The sequence below is a fragment of the Herpailurus yagouaroundi genome, unplaced genomic scaffold (assembly GCF_014898765.1).
Source record: "Herpailurus yagouaroundi ecotype Mexico unplaced genomic scaffold, PumYag 28, whole genome shotgun sequence".
NCBI classification, from domain to species: domain Eukaryota; kingdom Metazoa; phylum Chordata; class Mammalia; order Carnivora; family Felidae; genus Herpailurus; species Herpailurus yagouaroundi.
In genome coordinates, this window is record NW_024412376.1 from 36380751 (window position 1) to 36406849 (window position 26099).

A 26099-nucleotide genomic window follows, 5' to 3' on the forward strand; every position below is an offset into this window, starting at 1 on the left:
AAAAATAGAAAGTCAGAGTGTTACAGGAAAAGTTAGAGTAGTATGATGAAACAGGAGTTAGAAAACCCTGAGTGCTCATATTGTCAATACAAAAGCATGCGTGTAACCCAACAGGTTCGTTTAGGTAATGATCATATATCCGATCCTTCACTCCACTTACCTTGCTTTTCCTCCTTTCACTCTCTATCCCTCAGAGTCACTGACAAGGAGCATGCCATTGGCCACCGGACCTCATTTACATTCTTAACAGTGGTCAGTTTGAGGGGAATAGTCTTCAGTGGTGCCTGAAAATGAAGGACCCTTGTCTCCTCCTCTCAGCCTTCATTTTCCACACTTCCAGCCTCACATCCCTCTTTTATCCCCAATCACAAGACAGAAAAATCAGCCACTAGACCACAAAGGAATGGTTCTGAGTCATAATATACAATGAGAAAATAAAGATCTTTTTTACCTTTGCATTTTTTAAAAATTACTTATTAGAAAATTTTTTTTTTATTTTTTATTATATGAAATTGATTGTCAAATTAGCTTCCATACAACACCCAGTGCTCATCCCAAAAGATGCCCTCTTCAATGCCCATCACCTACCCTCCTCTCCCTCCCACCTGCCATCAACCCTCAGTTTGTTCTCAGTTTTTAAGAGTCTAGGGGCGCCTGGGTGGCTCAGTCGGTTAGGCGTCCGACCTCGGCTCAGGTCCTGATCTCACGGTTGGGGAGTTTGAGCCCCACATCGGGCTCTGTGCTGACAGCTCGGAGCCTGGAGCCTGCTTCGGATTCTGTGTCTCCTTTCATCTCTGCCCCTCCCCAATTTGTGCTCTCTGTCTCTCAAAAATAAATAAATGTAAAAAAAAAAAAAAAAAAAAAAGAGTCTCTTATGCTTTGGCTCTCTCTCCCACTCTAACCTCTTTTATTTATTAGAAAAATTTTTTAATGTTTATTTATTTTTGACAGAGAGAGAGAGAGAGAGAGAGAGAGAGAGAGACAGTGCATGAGTGGGTGGAGGGGCAGAGAGAGAGGGAGACACAGAATCCAAAGCAGGCTCCAGGCTCTGAGCTGTCAGCAGAAAGCCTGACGCGGGGCTCAAACTCACAGACCTCGAGATCATGACCTGAGGCAAAGTCAGACGCTCAACCGACTGAGCCACCCAGGCGCCCCCTTTTCATTTTTTAAAAAATGTTTATTTATTTTTGAGAGAAAGAGAGCACACGCGAGTGGGAAGGGGCAGAGAGAGACGGAGACACAGAATCTGAAGCAGGCTCCAGGCTCCGAGCTGTCAGCACAGAGCCTGATGTAGGGCTTGAACCCATGAACCCTGAGATCATGACCTAAGCCCAAGTCAGATGCTTAACCGACTGAGTCACCCAGGCACTTCCTTTTCAGAAAAGAAGGAGTTATAAGAAGTCAGTAACTTGGGGCGCCCGGGTGGCTCTGTGGGTTAAGCGTCCGACTTCGGCTCAGGTCATGATCTCACAGTTCGTGAGTTCAAACCCGCGTTGGGCTCTGTGCTGACAGCTCAGAGCCTGGAGCCTGTTTCAGAGTCTGTGTCTCCCTCTCTCTCTGCCCCTCCCCTGCTCACGCTCTGTCTCTCTCTGTCTCAAAAATAAATAAACATTAAAAAAAAATTAAAAAAAAAAAAGAAGTCAATAACTCAACATGTACATTTGTGGGTTTTCTAGAATATTTTGTTTTTAAGTAATCTCTACACCCAGTGTGGGGCTCAAACTCACAACCCTGAGATCAAGATTCACACACTCTACCATCTCAGCCAGCCAGGTGCCCCACAACATGTACATCTGGATATGAAGTAGTCTTCTTTTGGGCTAGAAGCTTCTCCCATGATGAAATACAAGGAACATTTTTCTTTCACAAGGCCCAGGCTGGTTTCTTTTGACCATTCTGTTTGGCCCATAGGTGTTTCACAAGGCAGTGTGACTAGGCAGGTGCTAGGAGGGCCACAATACAAACAGCTAAACACCTGTAGTCTATAGAACTGCTTTGTGAACTTGGTTCCTAGTCTGGCTTCTAGCTTTCCAACACAATAGAATAGCTCTTTCAAATGTAGATGTACATTAGCATAATTAAGCAAGATAAATATAATGGAGAAATAAAAGCATTTATAGTCTCAGTCCTTTTTCTGGGAAGTAATACCAGTATCACATTCAAACGGCTAAATACTACTGTCTTCACAAAGACACCTGGACGCTACCTGATTTAACCCGTGCATTCTGAGGTCTCAGAAATTCGGCACAGGGCCATATTGGCAAGGATGAATAACCCTGTCTGCACATGTATGTTTAGATTCTTCTGGGAAGAGAAATTGAGAAAAGAATAGTCTCTTAGTCTGGGGATTCAAAACCTTTGTTCTTAATTTAGAGAAAAATCTACTTTTTTTGTCTGGAAACAACTACAGACCTCAAAATAATGTTTTAATTCTTTTTTTCCAGAATGTAACCACTTTTATTATTTTTTATACCCAATTAAAATGGCAAATGCCATCATGACACCATTAATCCTAAACCATGAAAATATATTTAAATTCATTATTATATTTAAAATGTTTTTGTTCACTTTTAATTTTGAAATAATTATAGATTCATAGGAAGTTCCAAGGATAGTACAGAGAAATTCTGCGTACCTTTCACCTAGTTTGGCAGAATACTCCCGTAACACCATTTGAGTCTAGAGATTTATTTTTGGGGAGTTTTAAAATTATTAACTACATTTCCTTAACAGTTGTTGGGGTATTCAGGTTATTTATTTTATATTGAGTGAGTTGTGGAATTTGTACTTTTTGAGAAATTGGTCCATCTCATCTAAATTGTCAAAAATGCGCACGTAGAGTTCACAGAACTTCTGTATGCCTGCGGAGTCTGTGATGATATTAGCACTTTGTGTCTTTTCCTTTAGCGGTCTCGTTAGAGGCCTGTCATCTTATTGATCATTCCAAGGAACCACCTTTCTGTTTCACTGCTCTTCTCTATTGTTTGCCTTGCACTACACTGATTTCTGATCCTATCTGCACTATTTCCTCCGGCCTGTTTGCTTTCAGGCTGTTCTGCTCCTCTACTTCCGGCTTTTTTGAGGTAGGAGCTGGGATTCGTGATCTCTGACTTTCTAATGTAAGCACTTAGTGCCAGTAAGTTCCCTCTCATGTAGAATGGTGGTTGCCAGGGCTGGAGAGTGGGGGAAATGGGGAGAAGTTGGTCAAAGGGTATAAACTTCCAGTTAAAAGATGAATAAGTTCTGGGGATCTAATGCGTTGTATGGTGATTATAGTTAATAAAACAATTTTATATACTTGAAAATTTTGCTAAGAGAGGAGATCTAAATGTTCTCACCACAAAAAAGAAATGGTAGTAACGTGACGGTGACAGAGGTATTGGCTAAAGCTATGGTGGTAATCATTTTGCAATATATGAGTGTATCGAATCCTATTACACACCTTAAACTTACACAATGTATATGCCAATTACATTGCAATAAAGCTGGGGGAAAAACCTTCCTCTCAGGACCCTTCTTTAGCTGTACACCACAAACTTTGATACGCTGTATTTGTACTTTCATTCAGGCCAGTATATTTTAAATTTTTCCTTGGGACTTCCTCTTTGACTCAGGTTATTCAGCAGAATAATGTTTTTAAATGCATAAAACAAAATACATGGGATTATAAAGGAAAACAATCATTATTAAAACATAGTTATCAAAATTGTACAAAACTGCGATATAGTAATATGTGTGCTTTTTATTTTTTTACTTTTTTCATTTTCTTAATGTTTACTTATTTTTGAGAGAGACAGAGACAGAATGCGAGTGGGTCGGGACAGACAGAGAGGGAGACACAGAATCTGAAACAGGCTCCAGGTTCTGAGCTGTCAGCACAGAGCCTGATGTGGGGCTCGAACTCATGAGCTGCAAGATCGTGACCTGAGCTGAAGTCGGACGCTCAACCGACTGAGCCACCCAGGCGCCCCAATATGTGTGCTTTTTAAACCAACACATTAAATAACAAGAAATGGTGATGTATCCATCTCATCTAAATTGTCATGTAACACTGACTGGTTCTGAAAGAGTGATGAGCATATGACAATTCAAGACCTCTGCAACCATGATTCCTCTTGGTGACAAAGTTATAGGTGTTCCTAAAACTACGGTGATTGTTGCCTATATTCATAATTAAAGAAAATGAGTTTTTAGTTGGAAGCTAGTAAAAACAGTAATATAATATTTTTGTTCAATGGATGGACCTCTCGATTTCTATCCACAAACACTTTTGTGTTAAAAATTCCCAATTCAGAGGTTTTCACTCTGGTAACCTGTTGATGTTTTTCTCCTCCACCTCTACTCCACTTCTCCTCCACCTTAGTTTAGCACTTCTCCTGAGACCTAACCAATGAACCTAACCAATGAACCTAACCAATGAACAATGGAAAACATCCCAGTTGGGAGACAGCCAATTCTTCACTTCCAACAAACACCCGTCACTCTAAACAAATACATTAGCATTACATGAGTTTACCTGGATCCTGCTGTTTCCCCAATCTGCTACAATGATGTTTCCATTTGAATCCACTGCTACACCTGTTGGAGCATTAAACTGCCCATTTCCTTCTCCATTTGAGCCAAACTTCAACATGAATTCTCCCTCCTGATTAAACACCTGTATGAGATATTTTTAAATGATTTTATTTTAAACCAAAAGTAGTTGAGCCAACATTACGGGTTTTAAAAAAATATGTATCTCAGCAGATTTTTTATTATGAGTTAAGACATTCTAAAAAAAAAAAAAAACAAAAAAAATCTACAAAGTAGACCCCTATATTACTTATGGTTCCCCAATTTACTATATAAATTTGATTTATCATTTGTTAAATCAGTTCTTATTTCTAGCTCCTATCTGGTTATTGAATACTTATATGAAAAATACTTTTGTTATAAATTATAAAATATATAGGAATATAAGGCAGGATAAGAAAGTGGAGCTATAATTTTCAACAGTATTATTATTCCTGCCTTTGAATAAATAGCTAAATTTCAAGAACAGAAATATTACTATTTCTAACAGGAGGGATGATCAAAGTTGGATCAGGACCATGGAGCTTTTTGTTAGGCTGGGTGCTCAGAATTTATTACCATTTTACAAAGTCAACATGAGAAAGAGCAAGTTGGACTTCACACTTATAAGGGAATATAAGGGAAAAGTGTGTGTGTGTGTGTGTGTGTGTGTGTGTGTGTGTGTGTGTGTGTATGGCACAGGTGAGGAACAACAGAAGGGCTTTTTAATATATTTTTTTCAGAATATATATTTAGTTAAGATAGGTTATATGACTCTAAGGCTTTGATGGATGCAGCATACTGAGGGGAGAGGGCTGAGAGAAGTTGGGGAGGTACACAGAATTCTTCAGCAAATTCTCTAATATATGATCTAGACAAGCAATAGCTTGTTGTGGTTAATTAAATATTCTTATTAATGGAGTGTTAAAGTACATGTATCAAATACAGATTATTGATTTGGAGAGAAATAAATTGTTATTATGTGGTTATTTGTAAGCTACAGTAAGCATAATTTTATCTTGATTCAGATGGTATTTAATGGCTGTGAAGTATCTCCAGGATATTATTTTAAGCTTCCATTATGATGCAGCCAACATATGTTGAAGGACCCATTAACAAATCAAAACGTATTACATGCAAAGCCATGAGGGTAAGGGTTCCTGAAACGTGGAACAGAGGGAGTTCACCATATCCGAGTGCAGACCTAATTTGAGAATGATCTCAGGGCCTTTTACAGATTCTCCTACTGCCATCTCTGTGATCATGAAAGATTAAAATGACTCTCTTTCTTTTAGTTATGTACATTGGAGAAGCAAAGGGAGACAAACCATCTCTAAAGGCTAAACTCCCTTTAAGATAAAGAAAAAGAATCATGACTGTTTCTTGAATTAATTACATAACTTGCCAGCTAAGCAAGCTACCTCTTTGGTTCTTTGGAAAGGACGAGACAAGAACTAGCTTTGGCTAAGATTATTTTTTAAAAACCTTTCCTGACTCCTTTTATCTCCTTTCACACAGAACATTCTTGTTTTAAAGGCCAATGAAACTGTTTGTATGCTGGTGAGGACACAATTTCTTACTCTCTGATCTTTTCCCTTAATAAGTCCTACCAATAATCTTTTTGTTTGTTTGTATTTATTTCTCTGAAGAGGTGTGTTTTCCTTGGCCTACTGCAAAAAACACAAATGCTTCTGCCCCATTTTGTAATGATGCAGAATGCCAAATTTAGTTGTTTTGCAATGAAAACAAAATATACACTGAAAATGGCTAAAGAACTTAGACCATTTGTTAGCCACGACCTATAGGCACAGTTTTTACATTTACCAATAGAGAAATGAATTGAATCCAGAACCACTGCTAACTGCCACGTGTCACAGGGGAAACAAAAGCCCAACTATTCCATAAAAGCTATATGGCAACAGCTGCCAAACAGAAGAGAAAAAACACTGGTTTTCTTAAATAAGAGGGAAACAGAGTTCAAATTAGTAAAATAATCTACCTCTGCTATACTGAAAACTTGAAGAGTTTTCAGAATCTTAATAATTACAAATTTCTTGTAGCTTCTATTCTTCCCACCTAAAATGTCATTTAATTGCTTATAAATTATTCAGATGAAAACATATTAAGAGGCGGATGCATGAGCTGAAATACTTTTTACAGCTTTGCTTCTCATCCAAGTTTTTATAGCAAGTTTTTATCACTTGGATGATAATCCTTTCCTGATTTCAAAATTCTGCTCACCTCAAATACCACCTCCACTTGGAAGTCTTCCCTGATGGTCTTAGTTACAGAAATCTGCTCTTTGTTTTCTTCTGGATACTTATGGAACTTTATATGTACCTATATTAAAATAATAATTTATCGCTATCTGCCTTGCATTTTGATTACTTACATATGTCTTATTTCCTTCTACATTGTCAGCCAGGGCTGGTAACTAGGAGTCCTCCCACATACCAATGTCAGTTGATTCATAGAGGCTGCCTGGAGCACTGGCACGGAAAGGCTCTGAGGCCACAGTTGCACTTAGTAGAAAAGAGCAACTTGATTAATAGGACTGTCTTCCAGTGGGGGTGGGCAGCATCTATACCAGGCGTTTGCTGGCCTTTGCTGATCCATATGAGTTATCTTCTGGTTAAATGCCCTGTAGTTAAATGATTCCCCTATTAAGTGAGTGAAGGATAGGAAGTCTGAGGACAGCCTATGTTATCATTAAGCTCATCACACAGGACTGTTACAGCACCCCCGGCTGGGGGGGGGTGGGGGGGGGCAGTCCAGAGCCCAGTTCCTTCTGCCTCTGCTGTTTCCCTCCTCCCCAGCACTACTCTTCCCAACGTCCTCTTCCGTTTACCAAGACACCTCCTGTACAGAGAGAGAGGATTTGCAGCTTACAGACACTGAGGGAGGTAGGGGAGTGGGGAATGAGCTCCCCCACTATGGCAGCAACTCCAGAGACACAACGTGGCAGGAAGCAGCCTGAGACGCAAGCAATGGTGGGCATCCTTTCCCCTCTTCCTGCCCCATCAGGGGCAGGCCCATTGTGCCCTCCACTTTGCATCCACCAAAAAAAGCTCAAAACCATTCCATTTACTTGGGTTAAATGTATCTTTTGGGACAACCTGGGGGAAATGAAGCGGTGATGGACTCAGAAGAGAGAGTGCCTTTGGGTGTTGAAATCCTATCCCTACATAGCTATTCCAGTCACCAACACTGACAACTTTGGTTGCCCGATGGTTGTCTCTAAGCGCAAACTTTAGTCACTGGCATACGCCTCCTATGCTATTTCCCTCTTATCCTTCCTTTAAAAAGGCCTCACCTTAAAAAATTTTAACGAATTTACTTACAAGGAAAACATTGTATCACTTCTATAAGTGCAAACCAGTACCACTTGATGTAAACAGAGGGTAACCCTAAAAATAAACACATGACTCTTAAAATGAAAATGTCTGGGGCACCTGGGTGGCTCAATCGGCTAAGCGGCCGACTTCGGCTCAGGTCATGATCTCGCGGTCCGTGAGTTCGAGCCCCGCGTCGGGCTCTGTGCTGACAGCTCGGAGCCTGGAGCCTGTTTCAGATTCTGTGTCTCCCTCTCTCTGACCCTCCCCTGTTCATGCTCTGTCTGCTCTGTCTCTCCCTGTCTCAAAAATAAATAAAGTTAAAAAAAAAAAAATGTCTGCCAGTGCACTGCCCAGGGCCACCTGGCGTGCCTTCAGTGGAACATGCACCCCACCTTAGGAACCGCGGTCTAGAATGTAATTAAACATTTTCTCGTTTCAGTAAGTCACAAATTTGTTTTCATTTCTGGATGTCCTGATTTGCTCATAATAAATCTCAAATCTTTCTTCCCCCTACACCTAGTTAAGAAAGATGTACTACACTGCTCGGTGGAGGGGAAGGGGCACTGTATTCTGGGGAACACCAAGTGTGCGAAAGCATTCTCTAAAGTATGAGACATCTATAGGAATGTATACTAGGGCTATTTCCCTCACAAAATCTGCACAGATTTTAGATATTAGCGGAGTTCGGATATCTAATTTTGTTTGAAAGGCCTTATGACGCAGATAATTGAAAAAATGATCTTGTTTTAATGTATTGAATAGAGGCAAAATATTAAGTTTTGGAAAGTTCTGCCTCTCTAAGTTCAAGCAACTGCTTTTTCAAATTTAATTTTTAAGTCATCTCCATTTATAGCTATTTCAAATTAAAAAACTTGTCGCCACCACATTTTGTTTGATTTTCTGACTCTCCCAACTCTGTGGGTCCAAACTAAAACCTGCATCTTTAGGGAGAAGCAAAGTGTACTCTTTCAGGTTCATTCCTTTAGTTCCTGTGCATATATGGGAGTATTACATTATTTTCTCTCAGTCTGATTTCTCAATAACAGCAGTTAAAAGTGAACAATAAATGGTGTGTTTATAGTACCTTGACAGAATGATTATGGAAATCTGTAACAATAATCTCATTATTGCTATTTACAGCTGCAAAATGGGGACCTGCAATAAAGATGAAAAACATATGTGACTACTGTTAACAATAAAAATGATTACAACAACGTAGCAATTACAAAATTCAACATATTAGTTATTTAAGAAAGAACAAAGAATTATAGACTCGGTTCTTGAAAGATCATTCGGCTAGAACTCTGGCTCTAGATGGCCTAGGTCCTCTATCATTCTACACTCGGGACTGTCTACTCTGGCTTCTTTTACATCAAGCTAAGAGTGCCAGCAGCCTTAACGAAGCGGAACGAGCAATAAGCATCAGAATTCATTCTCTGCAGCACCATCTGAAAGTCACATCTGCCAGCTTCTCTGAGTACATGTTAGTCCCTTTAGGGAGGATGTGGGGAGTCTTAGTACTGGGAAAAAAGACGCCCATATGTAATATTTTTTTAAAAAGTAGAGCAGAAACCCGTATTTTGTAATTTGGGGTGACATTCAGAACCTGGCAGAACTGGAGACAAAGCACAAAAATGATTATGCAAATTATTGTCAAATGCCGAAAGCATCCTTTTAAAAAGAAAATTTAATATACCGTTTTCAGCCTCTTCTTGCAGATGTTAAAAACTAAGTCAGCCTGTGCTTGCAAAGTGGTACACCAGAAAGAGAAGTAACAGAACTGCCCTTCCTGTACTCAGCAAATTTTCTAAAGTCCTGCTCTCTTACCATCATCTAGAAAGGTGAAAAAAATTCTCATTCCGAAGCTCTTTCTAATACAAAGCTACAGCTAGGTAGAAATTGGAGTTACTCCACTGTTCCTCAAACATTTTTATTTTAAATTTTATGTTTTACTTAATATTCAAAGATTTGACTTCTGAGCTGTAAACTGCTGTCAATAAAAACCACACACGGACCGCAGTTCAACTTACTGCTGGCGGAGTAATTGAGAAGCATCTCATCATGCTTTTGCTTAGATTTTATCCCCAGTATCTTTCCTAAAGCCGGAAAACACACTGGGGATTAAGGCATCTTCCACATGCTCCAACATCATGCAAATGTGAGCAGAAGAAGCGTAAAAAAGGGGGTTTACATATTACCATCGAGTGTACCTGCAAACTGCCTGTCCCCATTTCCTCGGCTACCAAACCTGGTGACTATTTTCCCATTTGGCTGGAAAATAAACACGCAGCACGCCTTGTTGTCCACCACAATGATGTGCCCGTTGCGGTCCACAGAGACTCCTTTGGGCCCCATCAACTTTCCTGATCCGATTTTTGTCTGTTAGAAACAAGTACAGAAAAGGAAGTTTAAAACACTACAGAACATGAAGACAGACACCTGTTTTAGTAAACACTTACTTGAACCTTCAAATGGGGGTGCACAGCTACTCATATGTCACAATGATGTCCTGTTTTTGTCACATCCATTATCTGCTACTAAGATTTATGTGAAATCCTTACTTTTTAAGAGGATCACCACCAAGAATGTTCTAGAATCCCCTTAACTGGGGTCACAGTTCCCTTGTAAAGATGCAGTGCGGTGTGGCAAAAGATCACTGGGTCAGGAGTAGGAAGGCTGTTCTATGCCTGTCGCTTGTTTTAGACACATCTGGTATAGCACAAATGGATTTGATTTCCTTACGCTTCAGATTCCTTATATATTTAAAAATGTAAAAAACAACAACAACAACAAAAAACCTTTAGTAACTTCCAAAGGCATTTTTGGGATAGGTACTAAGTAAAACAATGTAGATAAAGCGCTTAGTGTAGAGTATAGCACATATTAAGTAGTCATTAAAGGGAAGCCATCATCATCGTTATTGTAGATCATAATATCAAAACTGCCAAGAATCTGCCATTGAACTTTACCAGTGTTAAGTTCCATGGAGGCAGGAGTTATGTCTGTTTGGTCTACTACTGTGTACCCAGACCCAGCATACTTCTTGGTGCCTAACCAGGTAGTCAACAAGTATTAGCCGAATACATTAATTTAAAAAGTCTAGCATTATTTCGGGTAACCCTGATGATTGAATGGTTCCAGTTTTCAGTATTTTAAAATGGGAGAAAAGCATTAGATTTCTATCAAGCACATACCATATGCATTTGAAGTCTTACTCATTTTTCCGAGTAGACTATATAAATGCCTGTTTGCTAGGAGATGCTTATCTTCTATCCTTCCATTTATAGCTCCATTATAAAGTACTTTACTCATTCACCCATTTATTTACTAATTCTGCAAACATTTGGTGGGTGATAGAGCACCCACTGTGTGGCTAATGACTCCAGGCACTGAGTAGACACAGACAAGTAAGACCAGCCCCTCTCCTGGAGGATGTCTCAGTCATAGTGCAGAGACAAACACGTTCACTGGGTCCTGTTTAATGTGCCTGGTATTGAGTGTTTGGTACATCTGAGAGAATTCAAATAGGCTATCCTAGAAGCCATAGAGAACAAAAACTTAATGCAACAGGTCACTATAAACAAGGAAGGAGAAGGAGCACCCAACGTGAGGAAACAGCCAGAAAGAGTGCCTGGTGAGGGGGATGCACAAACCACAGAGGCTTAGAGAGTCAAGTAGATCTCTATGTGTCTTTATAAATGTTTTCTCAGATATATTATTAAAGCGAGGTACTGAACAGTGAGTATAGTCTGAGCCCACCTGAATGAAATGTGTTTATATATGTATACATACATATTCCTGGAAGAGACCAGTAAGAAACCATTGATATTAGTGGTGGTAGGAGAAACTCTTACTTTTCATTTTATACTCATTTGTAGGGTTATTTTAAATACTTTTTTAAAGGTTTGTTTGTTGCGAGAGAGAGAGAGAGAGAGAGAGAGAGAGAGAGAGAGAGAGAGAGTGTGTGCGTGTGCGCGTGCAAGTGTTGGGGGTGGGGGGTGGAGAGAATCCCAAGCAGGCTCTGCACTGTCAGTGAGAGACCAATGCGGAGCTTGAACTCACGAACTGCGAGATTATTACCTGAGCTGAAGTCAGATGCTTAACCAACTAAGCCACCCAGGTGCCCTTAGCATCAAATACCTATTTGCATGTATTACTTTTTAAATTAAAAATTTTAATTCCAAAATAATTTCATTACCCTAGGTTCTGTTTTAGTCCCCTTATTTTCTCTCTATATATTAGTGCTGCCTGATAGAAATATAACATGAGCCATGTATGTAATTAAGATTTTTCTTAATTACAACATCAAAAAAAAAAAACAAAAAGAAAAAAGGAAAATTATTTAAATCATATATATTTGACCTAACATATCTAAAAGTTATCATTTCAACATATAATCAATATTAAAATTACTGATGAAATATTTTACATTTTTTTTTACTAAGCCTTCGAAATCCAGTGTGTTTTTCACATGCATAGCACATCTCAATTTAGACTCATCCCATTTCAAGACCTCAGTATCCCTGTCCTAGTGGCTATCAAATTGGATAGAGCAATTCTATATACTTCTTCTAAGATCTCATTTTGTTATGGCATCAACTTTCACCTCTGTACATAAAAGTCTCAAATCCATATCTTTAGTCCCGGCCTATTTTACAAGTTATCATCTTAAACTCAACCAGTATTAAACCAAATTTACCTCTTCATTTCCACCATTTAAAAAAAAGGAAACCCAAATTAACACCTCCCGATTTCCTAGTTCCTTATTTTATTTATTTCTTTTGAGAGAGAGCACACACAGGCGAGTGGGGGGAGGGAACCCAAGCAGGTTCCAGGCTGTCAGTGCAGAACCCAATGCAGGACTTGAACCCATGAACTGTGAGATCGTGACCTGAGTCAAAATCAAGAATCGGATGCTTAACCCATGGAGACACCCAGGTGCCCCTCCTTGTTCCTTTTCCTCCTAGATACCACAGTTCATTCAAACCCAGGATCCAAATTTCAGAGCAAAATTCACTCTTCCCTTTCCAAGTTTGAACCTCAGTTTTCTTGTCTGTAAAATAAATGGCAGCTACTGTATTTACCTCCTGGGCCATGTGGATTCTGAAGGATAGAGTGCCAAGCACAGCATATGGCATCCATTCTCCTTCTCTCCATTCTTCAGTTGGTTTCATACCTGACCCTCAGAATTCTCTTCCTTCCTAACAGACATGCAGGTATGTGCAGAGAGTATGGAGAGAGGCAATAGGGACTGTTCATAGTGGGGGTTCAGACCCTGTGTGATCTTTTATTCTTGTAAGCTTATAAACGAGATTCACATTTGATCTCTTTGATACAAAGAGACACATTCACTTAGGAAGGACACAATGATGTTCTTGCAAGGGAATTTGTTGTAATAAATTTGATTCTCATTTTGCAATCTAGCTCAGAGATCAGAGGCTATACCATAATGGCTTTTATTAACGAAACTGTATACTTTCTTTCATGTTGTAATGGAAGACATGTCAGTAGAGATCAAAAGGAAGAGAGAACGCTCTGATATTTACAGCAAGAATATTATTACTAGCTGACATTATTAACACTAGTTGTTACTTAGAATGACTCAGCCATATAATACCAAGCAGGTGATAATTATGTAGAATAAAAACAGAAAATAAAGGATTATGGCCATGTAGTAAGAGCTAAGTCTTAAAACAAAAACCTTAAATGTTGAGTCAAAACCTCTTTTCCTTTTCCTTTCCCTTTATCACTCCCAGTTTAGCTGCACAAGATTCTGCCATGTGAAATAAGAGTTACTGAATTTGGCCTGACAATGTGTCCCCTGTCTTAAATAGGATAGTAAACAGAGATATTTTAGACCCCAGCTTTGGAACAGTTAAATAAAGTGTTTAACTCAACAAGAAGGTCGATAAGTTGAGGAAGGGATGATTTTAGAACATGGTGGCCAGAGGCCTCTGTATCTGTTCTGGGGTCACAAAAGGTTCCTAGATGGGCTGGAAGATATAAATCAGCAGAAAAGATGGAAAGGAAAAAATTAGACGCAGAGAAGAATGAAAATTAGGGCTAAGAATTTGGTGAGTGAAAGAAAGAAAATGGGATAAGCTATTGTATCTCTAGAACTCTTAGGAACAAATACAAAGAATCCACTTTTGTGTCAAAGATTGGTCTTTCTGAGCACCTGTTTAATTTTACTGAATCCCACTGAAAAAGAAAAGAAGTATCTCTGAGTAAATGGTCATGTGTATGGTCAGTTGGATGAGCTCCCATTACACTACTAAACCATTTTCACTTGCTATCCCTTTATCCCCTGATCAATGCCTATTGAAAAAAAAAAAGGGTAAGGTGAAACTATACCATATCCATTCCCCCAATTCTCTAGAGGGCATGAGTGTCCTTGTTTATTCCAATTACTACCAATAGTATTCCAACTATGAGAATCCAATCTTCCAGGAAGAGTGTCTATTACATATAAAATATTGAACCATTGAATAAAAAATGCATAATTCAGGAAGCCCTTCTCTCTTAGATGTAAAACTCCTGTTTCAACCTATTTCACTATGTTAGATATAAAACGTTTCAGTATATTAGATTTAAAACTCTTGCTTCAATACTTATTTTAGCATTCATTTATGCATTTAGAGAGACAAGTCATGATTTTGCTAGAGTATGTAACAAGAAGAAATGGGTTGTCTCCAAACTAGATGGATATTTTCAAAAGGTCACTGAACAGCCTTCCTTCTATTCATGTTAAAGTTGCTATATTTGGGTATGTCTTACTACAAACGCAATTATGAAAATACAAAAGAAGATGAGGGAGTTAGAGATACACAAAGGCAAGAGGCCTTTCTGTGTATGTGGCTATCATACAGAGTCATCAAATTTCTAGGGGAACAAAAAAACGTGAAAGACAATAGAACAATTGTGTATACTATGGTAGAATTAAAAACTGTGGCTTTTTATTCTCCTAGATTGAAAAGATCCTGCCCCACACAAAACAAAAGCTCCAATCTGAGGGTTAATAATTATGAAAATAATGTGTTTTAATAAAAATGATGAGGTGACTCTAGGGATCCAATAACTTTAAAAAGAAAAATATAAATTCCTCCAATAAGACACAAATGAGTGAACTTTGCGTAATCTTCAGGATTCCAAAATAGATTATGAAGAGCATCATTTCTGAACATTTAGACAAGGAAGTGATGACCAGGTGCTGGCATGAGGTCATGAAGTCCAAATCACAGCTGATCAAATAGACTTCATTTTTTGGACAGGGTTACTGGAAGCAATGGAAAAGAACATTTTTTAGATGCCTATTTCATATGAGCCACGTATAAAATCCAGAAATAAATCTCATTTAATCCTTACCCAAATCCTACAAAATAGATTTTTTTTTTTTAATCCAAATGGGACATACGAGACTATTGAAACTCAAGGAAAATTGTATCATTAGTTAAAAGCTGCAGAGTTGGCATTCCAAAGGGCTGGTCTGGTCTGAATAAAAGTTCACGTTGTCACCTGAAAGAGAAGCCTCCAGCAGGCTGGACAGGGCAATGCAGAAGGCACAGTGCATATGGCCTTCAAAAAACACCTTTGACAAAGTACCTCCTAATCTTGTGAACAAATGCAGAAAATGGGCTGCATGATAATACTCTTCGATAACACTTCAGGAAGAGATTTCTGCTGTCACTAGAGGGCTCTCTACTCTTTCTTGATGCAGAAACAGATGATGCTAGGGACACCAGCAAAACTGTCAAATGATGGCCCCCCGCCGTCCCCCTCCCCCTCCAGTGCAGCTCGACTCACCTTTCCTCTGTGCAGCTGCCATTTTCTTGTCCTTCAGATTCCTGTGTTATACACTTTAACACTAGGTTCTCAGATTGTACCTAACAATGCATGACTGATTCGAGGCTGACACAAATTGTTTTATATCCTTTCTGGTGTCTTTTTTTTTTCCCTCAAGGGGCTTGTAGGTTTTTTCAAAGGTAGAAACCATGTTTTATAATTCCGTTTCTCCCGTATCATCTATCAAAGGCCTGAGAAAGTAGAAGGCACTTCATACCTGACCATCTGTAGGTTAATCTAGGAAATTTCAATTGCCTCTTCAGTACCTTTTTCTCTCAGTTGTTCTTCATTGAATTTAGGTAAATCTGATGATATGTAAAAAAAGCCACTGAACCTAGCTGCTTTACAAAATGAAGCCACTGTTTCAGATATATAAAATTTATGATAACATCATTGTTATGCTCCATAAAACTTAGATGCAACAAAGTCAGCGTGTCTTTTGTGTATGAAAACTTGTTGAACTTCATCTTGTATTTCCTATCCCTTCTCTCTACTGCATAGAAGCCAACTGCTAGTTTAATCTTACCTTAAACTTGCCATCAGAAGAGAAAATGCTAACCCACTTATTATCATAGTCTGCAATGATTATGTCCCCACTGGGATGCACGGCTACTCCTGTGGGCCGCTGCAGCTGCCCGGGAGAGCGTCCTCGTATGCCAAACCGACTTTTGAACTGGCCATCATTGGAAAATATCTGCAAAACAAATGACATCCCTTGGAATGTGCACTAGCACAGGAATTAGTGAGGAAAAAGGAGTCAAGAACATTTGTCATATGTACTAGAGGTCAGACCATGCAAACTCTGGCTGAAGAAAAGTCTACTAAAAGTTACCCTTTCTTTCCTCGTACTGTGGATCTTAAACTCTTACATAGGAAAGTATGCAATTATGTTTTATTGTGTAAACAAAGGTACATAATTAGGGGCCATACCTGTACACATTGGTTGTTGCTGTCTGCAATTAATATCTTTCCACTTGTAGACGCAGCTACCCCTTGAAGATTTGTAAATTCTCCTTTATTTCTCCCTTTGGTACCTAGAAACAAAGTATAAAAGCACAGAAATTAAGCAAAAGAGAATTGTTAATTTTAATGTTTTTTAATGTTTATTTGTTTTTAGTGAGAGAGAGCGAGCGAGCAAGCGAGCATGTGTGCATGAGTGGGGGAGGGGCAGGAGAGAAGGAGAGAAAGAGAATCCCAAGCAGGCTCCACGCTGTCAGTACAAAGCGCAACTCAGAGCTTGACCCCGTGAACCGAACAGGGAGATCATGACCTGAACTGAAATCAAGAGTTCAATGCTTAAATGACTGAATGACCCAGGCACCCCAGCAAGAGAAAATTAGATCTCTCAGTTTCTTCAAGAGAATTAGTCAGGCTTCCATAGGTAAACTGAGAATGTATTTTTTTTTTAATTATACTTTAAAAACAAAAACCTCCCCCACCATTACCTAATCCATATGCTCCTTAACTTCTCTTCCAGACCAATAAAGTCTTTGCAAAATCACTTTTTTAGGCAAATAAGCAATCTTAAGTCATAACTGCATATTACTTTAATATTGCATTAATAACCATATTAAAATATATTAGATTTCACAAAGAAACAATAATAAAAACTAATACTACAATCAAGGATATGCAACAAGAGAGGGCCTTATTTTAGAGTTTTGCCAAAATCCCACCCTCTCACTCAGCAGTTCTTAGAAGAATCCCAACTTGAAGAAACTTCTAAGAAGAAGCTTTCAGTACACTTAACAAACCACGAAGTCTCAGATGTTATAAAACTATCAGGCTGATTTCTTTTTTTAAGTTTATTTATTTTTGAGAGAGAAAGCACAGGGGAAGGGCAGAGACAGAATCCCAAGCAGGCTCTGCGCTGTCAGTGCAAGCCCAATGCAGGGCTCTAACTCACAAACCATGACATCATGACCTGAGCTAAAATCAAGGTGCTTAACCGATGAGCCACCTGGGTGTCCCAGGCTGATTTCCATGTACTGATTTACTCATGCAGTATTTTCAAAGACTCGGTACCTCATATGTAGTATATTCTTCCTGAAAACATACAAGATATCCTGACGGAGCACTTTCTGGATTAAATAAATACAAAAAGCAAAGGAAAGTTAATCAATCCAATAATATTTTCATCTATACCAGACTTTTTAATGAGAGGTGAGGCAGGAGAAAAAAAAAGCCAAGGTGTCTATGGATTAACAGATTTCTGTTTTTGTTTCAGAACAAATGTTTACAACTTATTTCAACAGGACCATGTAAATATTAATGAATGGAAATGGACTGAATTGTGCTCAGAAATGACCAGGAAGGACATTTAAGTTTTCATGGAGAGAGAGGAAGCTATGCCTTCAGTTTTTTGGCACTTCTATCATTTCATTTCATCATATCATTTCATTTTTTAAATCAGATTCACAAGAGGAATTTGATATTTTGGTTTTAGACATCAATGCCGTGCCTTAGGCACACTTAGACAATGGCACACTGATAGTGGCTGACGTCAAACACATGCGTAAGCACTGCTTAGAAATAGTTAGACTCGCCAGCATCACCCTGATTCCAAAACTAGAGAAAGACCCCACTAAAAAAGAGAACTATAGACCAATTTCCCTGATGAACACGGATGTAAAAATCTTTAACAAAATATTAGCCAACTGGATCCAACAATACATTAAAAAAATCATTCACCATGACCAAGTGGGATTTATACCTGGGATGTGGGGCTGATTCAATATCCGCAAAACAATCAACATGATTCATCACATCAATAAAAGAAAGGACAAGAACCATATGATCTTCTCAATAGATGCAGAGAAAGCATTTGACAAAATACAGCATCCTTTCTTGATAAAAACCCTCAAGAAAGTAGGAATAGAAGGATCATACCTCATGATCATAAAAGCCATATATGAAAAGACCCAACGCTACTATCATCCTCAATGGGGAAATACTGAGAGCTTTCCCCCTAAGGTCAGGCGCAAGACAGGGATGTCCACTCTCATCACTGTTATTCAACATAGTATTGGAAGTCTTAGCCTCTGCAATCAGACAACACGAAGAAATAAAAGGCATCCAAATCGGCCAGAAGGAGGTCAAACTTTCACTTCTCGCAGATGACATGATACTTTATATGGAAAACCCAATATATTCCACCAAAAAAGTGCTAGAACTGATCAATGAATTCAGCAAAGTTGCAGGATATAAAACCAATGCACAGAAATCGGTTGCATTCTTATACACACCAACAATGAAGGAACAGAAAGAGAAATCAAGGAACCAATCCCATTTACAGTAGCACCAAAAACCATAAAATACCTAGGAATAAATCTAACCAAAGAGGTGAAAAATCTATACACTGAAAACAATAGAAAGCTTATGAAAGAAATTGAAGAAGACACAAAAAAATGGAAAAATATTCCATGCTCCTGGATAGGAAGAACAAATATTGTTAAAATGTCAATATTACCCAAAGCAATCTACATATTCAATGCAATACCTATCAAAGTAACACCAGCATTCTTCACAGAGGTAGAACAAATAATCCTAAAATCTGTATGGAACCAGAAAAGACCCTGAATAGCCAAAGCAATCTTGAAAAAGAAAACCAAAGCAGGAGGCATCACAATCCCAGACTTCAAGCCGTATTACAAAGCTGTAATCATCAAGACGGTATGGTACTGGCACAAAAAACAGAAACTCAGATCAATGGAACATAATAGAGAACCCAGAAATGGACCCACAAACATATGGCCAACTAATCTTTGACAAAGCAGGAAAGAATATCCAATGGTATAAAGACAGTCTCCTCAGCAAATGGTGCTGGGAAAACTGGACAGTGACATGCAGAAGAATGAACCTGGACCACTTTCTTACACCATACACAAAAATAAACTCAAAATGGATGAAAGACCTCAACGTAAGACAGGAAGCCATCAAAATCCTCGAGGAGAAAGCAGGCAAAAACCTCTTTGACCTTGGCCGCAGCAACTTCTTACTCAACACGTCTCTGTCTGGAGGCAAGGGAAACAAAAGCAAAAATGAACTATTGGGACCTCATCAAAATAAAAAGCTTCTGCACAGTGATGGACATAATCAGCAAAACTAAAGGGCAACCAACGGAATGGGAGAAGATATTTGTAAACGACATCAGATAAAGGGTTAGTATCCAAAATCTATAAAGAACTTCTCAAACTCAACACCCAAAAACAAATAATCCAGTCAAGAAATGGGCAAAAGACATGAGTCCACTTCTCCAAAGAAGACATCCAGATGGCCAACCGACACATGAAAAAATGCTCAACATCACTCATCATCAGGGAAACCCAAATCAAAACCACCATGAGATACCACCTTACACCTGTCAGAATGGCTAACATTAACAACTCAGGCAACAACAGATGTTGGCGAGGATGCAGGGAAAGAGGATCTCTTTTGCATTGTTGGTGGGAATGCAAACTGGTACAGCCACCCTGGAAAACACTATGGAGGTTCCTCAAAAAATTAAAAATAGAACTACCCTACGGCCCAGCAATTGTACTACTAGGCATTTATCCAAGGGATACAGGTGAGCTGTTTCGAAGGGACACATGCACCCCCATGTTTACAGCAGCACTATCGACAATAGCCAAAGTATGGAAAGAGCCCAAATAAATGTCCATCCATGGATGAATGGATAAAGAAGATGTGGTATATATATACAATGGAGTATTACTCAGCAATCAGAATGAAATCTTGCCATTTGCAACTATGTGGATGGAATCAAAGGGTATTATGCTAAGCGAAATTAGTCCGAGAAAGACCAAGTATCATATGACTTCACTCATATGAGGACTTGAAGATACAAAACAGATGAACATAAGGGAAGGGAAGAAAAAGTAATATAAAAACAGGGAGAGGGACAAAACACAGGAGACTCTTCAATATGGAAAAGAAACAGAGGGTTACTGGAGGGGTTGTGGGAGGGGTGATGGGCTAAATGGGTAAAGGCATAAGAAATATACTCCTGGAAGCATCATTGCACTATATGCTAACTAACTTGGATGTAAATTTAAAAAATAAATTAAATTAAATGGTAAAAAAAGAAATAGAGTCTCCTGAAACAGATTTTGGGGTTTAGGAAATGAAATTGGCAATGGAATTAAACTCAGAATAAACTGAACAGAACTGCTGAGCAGAAACATCTTACTTAAACCACCTGGTTCTCACCATGTAACTGAACCCAAGTCCATCTGCCCAACGCCCAGCAAAGTCAATCACTTGGAGGCATGGAGTATGCTGCAAGGAAAGGGTTTATTCCAGAGGCCAGCAAAGGAGGACATGGGAGGACAAGCCTCAGGTCTGCCTCCCTGCAGGAGGAGAGTCCAGGAATTTTAAAAGGCAAACAAAAAGGTCTGGGTAAAAACCTGCAGCTATGGTTCTTAGTCTGCAGCTGTGGATTAGGCCCAGTCCCGTTAACCCTTTGGTTACCAGCTTCAACTAGACGTACATGGTAGTCGTTTTACGGAAATCCTGGACTCCACTCCATCAAGTTTACTCATCACCTCTGTATCTCATCTACTCTCACTAAGACAAAAGAAAACTTTGAGATAAAGATTCTCAAAAGAACATCTTCCATGTTGCAGAAGAAAGGTTCTATTTTATTTCAAATGTTATCAGAAGAGATGATGTTTTATACTTGATCTGCATAGATTCCCTATAATATGCATGTACATGATATCAGCTAACACTCTTTTAAAATGATGTGTTGGTATCTGTTGGTCGAAGGGGAAGGGGTGTTTAGCCCTTGAGGGAGGATGTGCCAACATGGTATTAGCTTTTGGTCATTCCCTCTGATGTCTGAATAGCGGTGGGTGAAGAGGTACAGCAAAACTGAAGGACCAGGAAAAAAAATACTTCTTCTAAAATGCACAGTCTATAAATACTTTTTTAAAGGTAGTGGGGGCAAGGCCAGACAAAACTTAGCTTGTCAAAAACATTTGATAAAAACATGGAAGTTATTAGCAAGATAAGTTACTAAGGACCAAGTAACGAAACATAGTAATACAGCAAGAGTCCTCCAACTGAGATTGGAACGTGAACTAAAGAAGTGACTCTGTAAAGAAACCCCAGGCTATTCTAGGTCCTTGCTTACATAAAACTGGAAGTGTAACCATGGCTTAGAGGACACACAGGTAGTGGAAAGAAATACTGAAAATAGGGAGGGGAATAAAAGCCACCTAAACAGAGTAGATGGACACTGGTGCTGTGCTTCTGGTCCACATAGGGACAGAAACCTGCCTGCAGCCCTCTTTTATCTAACCATTTGTCTATCCTGCTAAAGACAAAGCCGATTCTACTCCAAAAAGGCTCTGCAGGCAGCAGGCTGGCGTTTGAAAGGAAGGAAAAAATTATGGAGACAATGGTACTTTAGTAGAAGTTAAGGGGTGCTTTAGTCAAAAAGATTTAATTTTCCTTCTGAAAATATAAGAGGTGATGTTGAAGGAGGGAAAATACATGTGCACAAATTACTGACACTGTTTTTCTTTGCAGAAATAAAGACACATTTCCAAGTGCAGGTAACACTCGGGAGGACATTCTGTTGGACCCCATATCAATACCATTTGGAACAAGGCGAAGGAAGGGTCTATGCTGGGTTTGAAATGAACTGAGATGTTCAGCACCTACCAATACTGGGTCATAAGAGCAATGGAACCTTGTCACAAAAGACCACACTGTTGGAAAGAGGTTCTACAGCCTCTACTGAGCTCCGGGTGTTGGCCCAGCTCTTATTCTCGGTCTCAAGTTAACTAGAGCTGGATCCTGTTGCCCCACATATAAATAAGATCACAGGGTTGAAAGAACATCTGTTAGTCCCAATTTGCTTATATATTTTTGAAAGAGCTAGATGGAGCAGGCACTCCCATTTTAATTTTATAACATTTGTTTTTAAAAATCTTTTTCTTCAGTGGGGCATCTGGGTGGCTCAGTCGGCTAAGCATCTGACTTCGGCTCAGGTCATGATCTTGTGGTTCATGAGTTTGAGCCCTGCACTGGGTTCTGTACTGACAGCTCAGTGGCTAAAGCCTGCTTCGGATTCTGTGTCTCCCTCTCTCTCTCTGCTCCTCCCCTGCTCTCGCTCTCTCTCCCTCTCTCTCTCTCTCAAAAATAAAAACATTTAAAAATTAAAAAAATATATATTTTTAAGCCACATGGATTGGTATCCAAATAGCTGGGGTTGGCATGATTGGTAATACCCTCTGATTCTTATGAGCAACTTTGATCTTGTCAGAAATTATTCATCACCATTTAAAAAAATTCTACTTGAGTCTTTTCTTTTTTTTTTAATTTTTTTTTCAACGTTTATTTATTTTTGGGATAGAGAGAGACAGAGCATGAATGGGCGAGGGGCAGAGAGAGAGGGAGACACAGAATGGGAAACAGGCTCCAGGCTCTGAGCCATCAGCCCAGAGCCTGACGTGGGGCTCGAACTCACGGACCGCGAGATCATGACCTGGCTGAAGTCGGACGCTTAACCGACTGCGCCACCCAGGCACCCCTAAAAAAATTCTACTTGAGTCTTAAGCACAGCAGGGTCACAGTGTTACTCCTGAAGATCAAAAGAAACCACCAGCATATTCTTGAGGAACAGCTAATGCTATCTTTACTAGCAGATAAACTACAAAAATCTTGATGATGAGCAATAATGTGGAACTATAGTATATTATCATTATGCTGAAATGCGTACAATCCAGGTGTTTATAAAGTGTCTTGGGATCAAAATAAAATAAATAGAAATTCCAGAAGTCAGAAATAATTTGGGATCATGCTTTACTCTTCAAGACTTTTAGTATATTCTATTTAGACTATAGAAAAGTACTCCCATTCCATATTCTACCATATGAGGAAAACTAGTTCTTTAATAATGAATATAAATGTATAACACAAACATACATAGTACTTGCAACATCTTTTCCTGACTACTTTGATTTGGTGGTTACATTTTGGCTAGTAAAATGAGTAACACCAGTTTTAAAAGTAATTATAAATAATTTGGCAACAATTCCATAAGATAATGAAACTCGTTTTTCCCAGATGTTAAGCTAGCTGATGAAGCATGAAATGAATTTTTAAGCCAACAGCTTCTCGTCTGTGCACCACCCCCCAGACACTCCCCCCATGCCTCCAGAAGATTACAGAAGGGAAGCTCCTGGATTGGAAGAGGTGATCGATAACTGCACACTTCCGAATCCCACCCCCATTCCAACTTACTATGAAAATGAATGCAAAGTAAATCTAGGTACTTTGAATGGGATAACGCAAGAGGATGACACTGATCAAAATATGGGGTCTAAAATAGGATTTTCAAATTAGCAGGTGCTTAACAAATCTTTGCTGAATGAGTGAGTGCTCAGATACATTATTAATGACTGAGTAAATTACACCCCACATTACATCATGGAAAAACGAAACATTCGGTAATATTTATAGCACTTTCATAATATGTTCTCGTGTACTCCCTGTAACAACCCCATGAAGATAAATATTATTGTTCATTTTATAGGTGAGAAAACGAAGCTAGACACATCACAAAGGTAGTAAAGACACAGAGAAAAGAATAAAACTCAGTTTTCCCACTCTTTTACATAATACTTTTTCTAATATGCACATTGTTGTGTTTTTTTTTTTTAATTTCAAATAACCTCTACACCCAACGTGGGACTCAAACTCATGCCACCAAGATCAAGAGTCTTAGGCTTTACTGGGGTACCTGGGTGGCTCAGTTGGTTGAGGTCATGATCTTGCGGTCTGTGAGTTCGAGCCCCGCGTTGGGCTCTGTGCTGACAGCTCAGAGCCTGGAGCCTGTTTCCGATTCTGTGTCTCCCTCTCTCTCTGCCCCTCCCCCGTTCATGCTCTCTCTCTCTCTCTCTCTCTCTCTCTGTCAAAAATAAATAATCATTAAAAAAAATTTTTTTTAAATAAGAGTCTTAGGTTTTACTGACTGAGCCAGCCAGGTGCTCCTGCTTCTTTCTAACTGGACTTTAGAATACTGGGTTTTTGGGGTGAAGATAATGACCTCTGAGCTCATATGGATCATGCTTTCTCCATAAAACCCTTAGGAGTTCCATTCCTTATCACATGGTATTTTAACTGTTTAACTGTCTCTCACTAAACTGTTGAGTTCCCCAGGGCAAGGGCAACATCTGTCCTGTTTGTTGTCGTACCCCATAACACAGCACAGTGCCGAGCACTCAGGAAATATTAACGACATCTTTTCCCACTTGAAAGAGTGGGAAAACTCTTCCCACAAGAAGAGATCTCAAGCATGAGATTCTCGAAGGGGTGTGCCAGGGTCCCTGTAAAGACTTCAGATGCCAAATTAGCATGATCTCTCTCCTCAGGGATTTTAGTGTGGAGAGGTGGTGGTTTGGAGAGGTGAGTCAAGGGAGAAGAGGCATAAAATATCACATCTTCCTATAAAGACTCCAAACTTACGTTAAGTGATTTTACACATCCATTTTACATTATAAGAAAGCACACTGTTCTCGAGTACAAAAGAGTACTTCACTCAATACTTCTCCCCGACACATTAAGGTATGGTGTATGAATTACATCATTTGGAACAATTCAACTGCAATGCTTTCACTCCCTCCCACATCTTCTGGCTTTCCCTTTGTTCAAAGACTTTCTTTGGTAGCTGACAAAACCAGCTCATGGTAGTCAGCAAACTCTTGACAGTGCAGGGAAAAATAATCCCCATGTTTCATCAACAGATGCTCTAAGCTACCTCCCTAAACTCATTCAAGATGGGTTTCAAGTACAATATCAGAATTAACACAATAACTCATTCACAGTGGGCATATAATTAAGTTTTCAGGCGTGGGAGGTATCAAATTTCTCAACTTTGGAAAACCACAGTAGTTAAAGGACATTTTAGATGAAGAGGAATCGTTGTGCAATTAAAAAGGCACGGGCGTCAAAGGCACAGGCAGCTTGGGTCCTAGCCCAGCAATCTGAGCCCCCATCCCTTCAGTGGTAGGGATAATTATATGCTGTCCTGATAATTGGCTCTTGAGGGGCAGGAGCTGCGGGAGGAGCTCTGATTTGTAGCCTCTGCCCACTCCTGTAGTGTAAATGCTCCCATCCCGGCTGATTTCCGGCTACTGACAGGGCGTCACTGAACAGTGATGGGGAGGCAGAGGGCACGCTGGCATGCACCACATATTATGTTGTGGTAGGTATATTACACCGTGGGGGCATTAGCAACTGAAAGCGTATTATCCCTACTACAGAGTTTAAGTAAGATGACATATGGAAATAGACTGCACAGAGCCTGGCTCAGAGAATGCTTAGTCTTTCTTCCTGAGTCCGTTCCCCATCCTTTCTCCCTGA

General features: G+C 39.4%; 1 protein-coding gene across 9 annotated transcripts in view; it reads right to left on the reverse strand.

The window, feature by feature from the left end:
- Positions 1–26099, reverse strand: part of TRIM2 (tripartite motif containing 2) — a 121476-nt gene that overhangs the window by 4506 nt on the left and 90871 nt on the right. For 7 of the 9 annotated variants that reach the window (XM_040472073.1, XM_040472081.1, XM_040472118.1 and 4 more), the window contains 5 exons: positions 16659–16762; positions 16255–16422; positions 10085–10265; positions 8971–9041; positions 4517–4657 (listed from right to left, as the gene is read on the reverse strand). In XM_040472073.1, the coding sequence (XP_040328007.1) occupies positions 4517–4657; positions 8971–9041; positions 10085–10265; positions 16255–16422; positions 16659–16762 (665 nt within the window). Of the gene's footprint in view, positions 1–4516; positions 4658–8970; positions 9042–10084; positions 10266–14895; positions 15163–16254; positions 16423–16658; positions 16763–26099 lie in introns of those variants that run through there. The other 2 variants (XM_040472089.1, XM_040472141.1) reach the window with 2 other exon arrangements.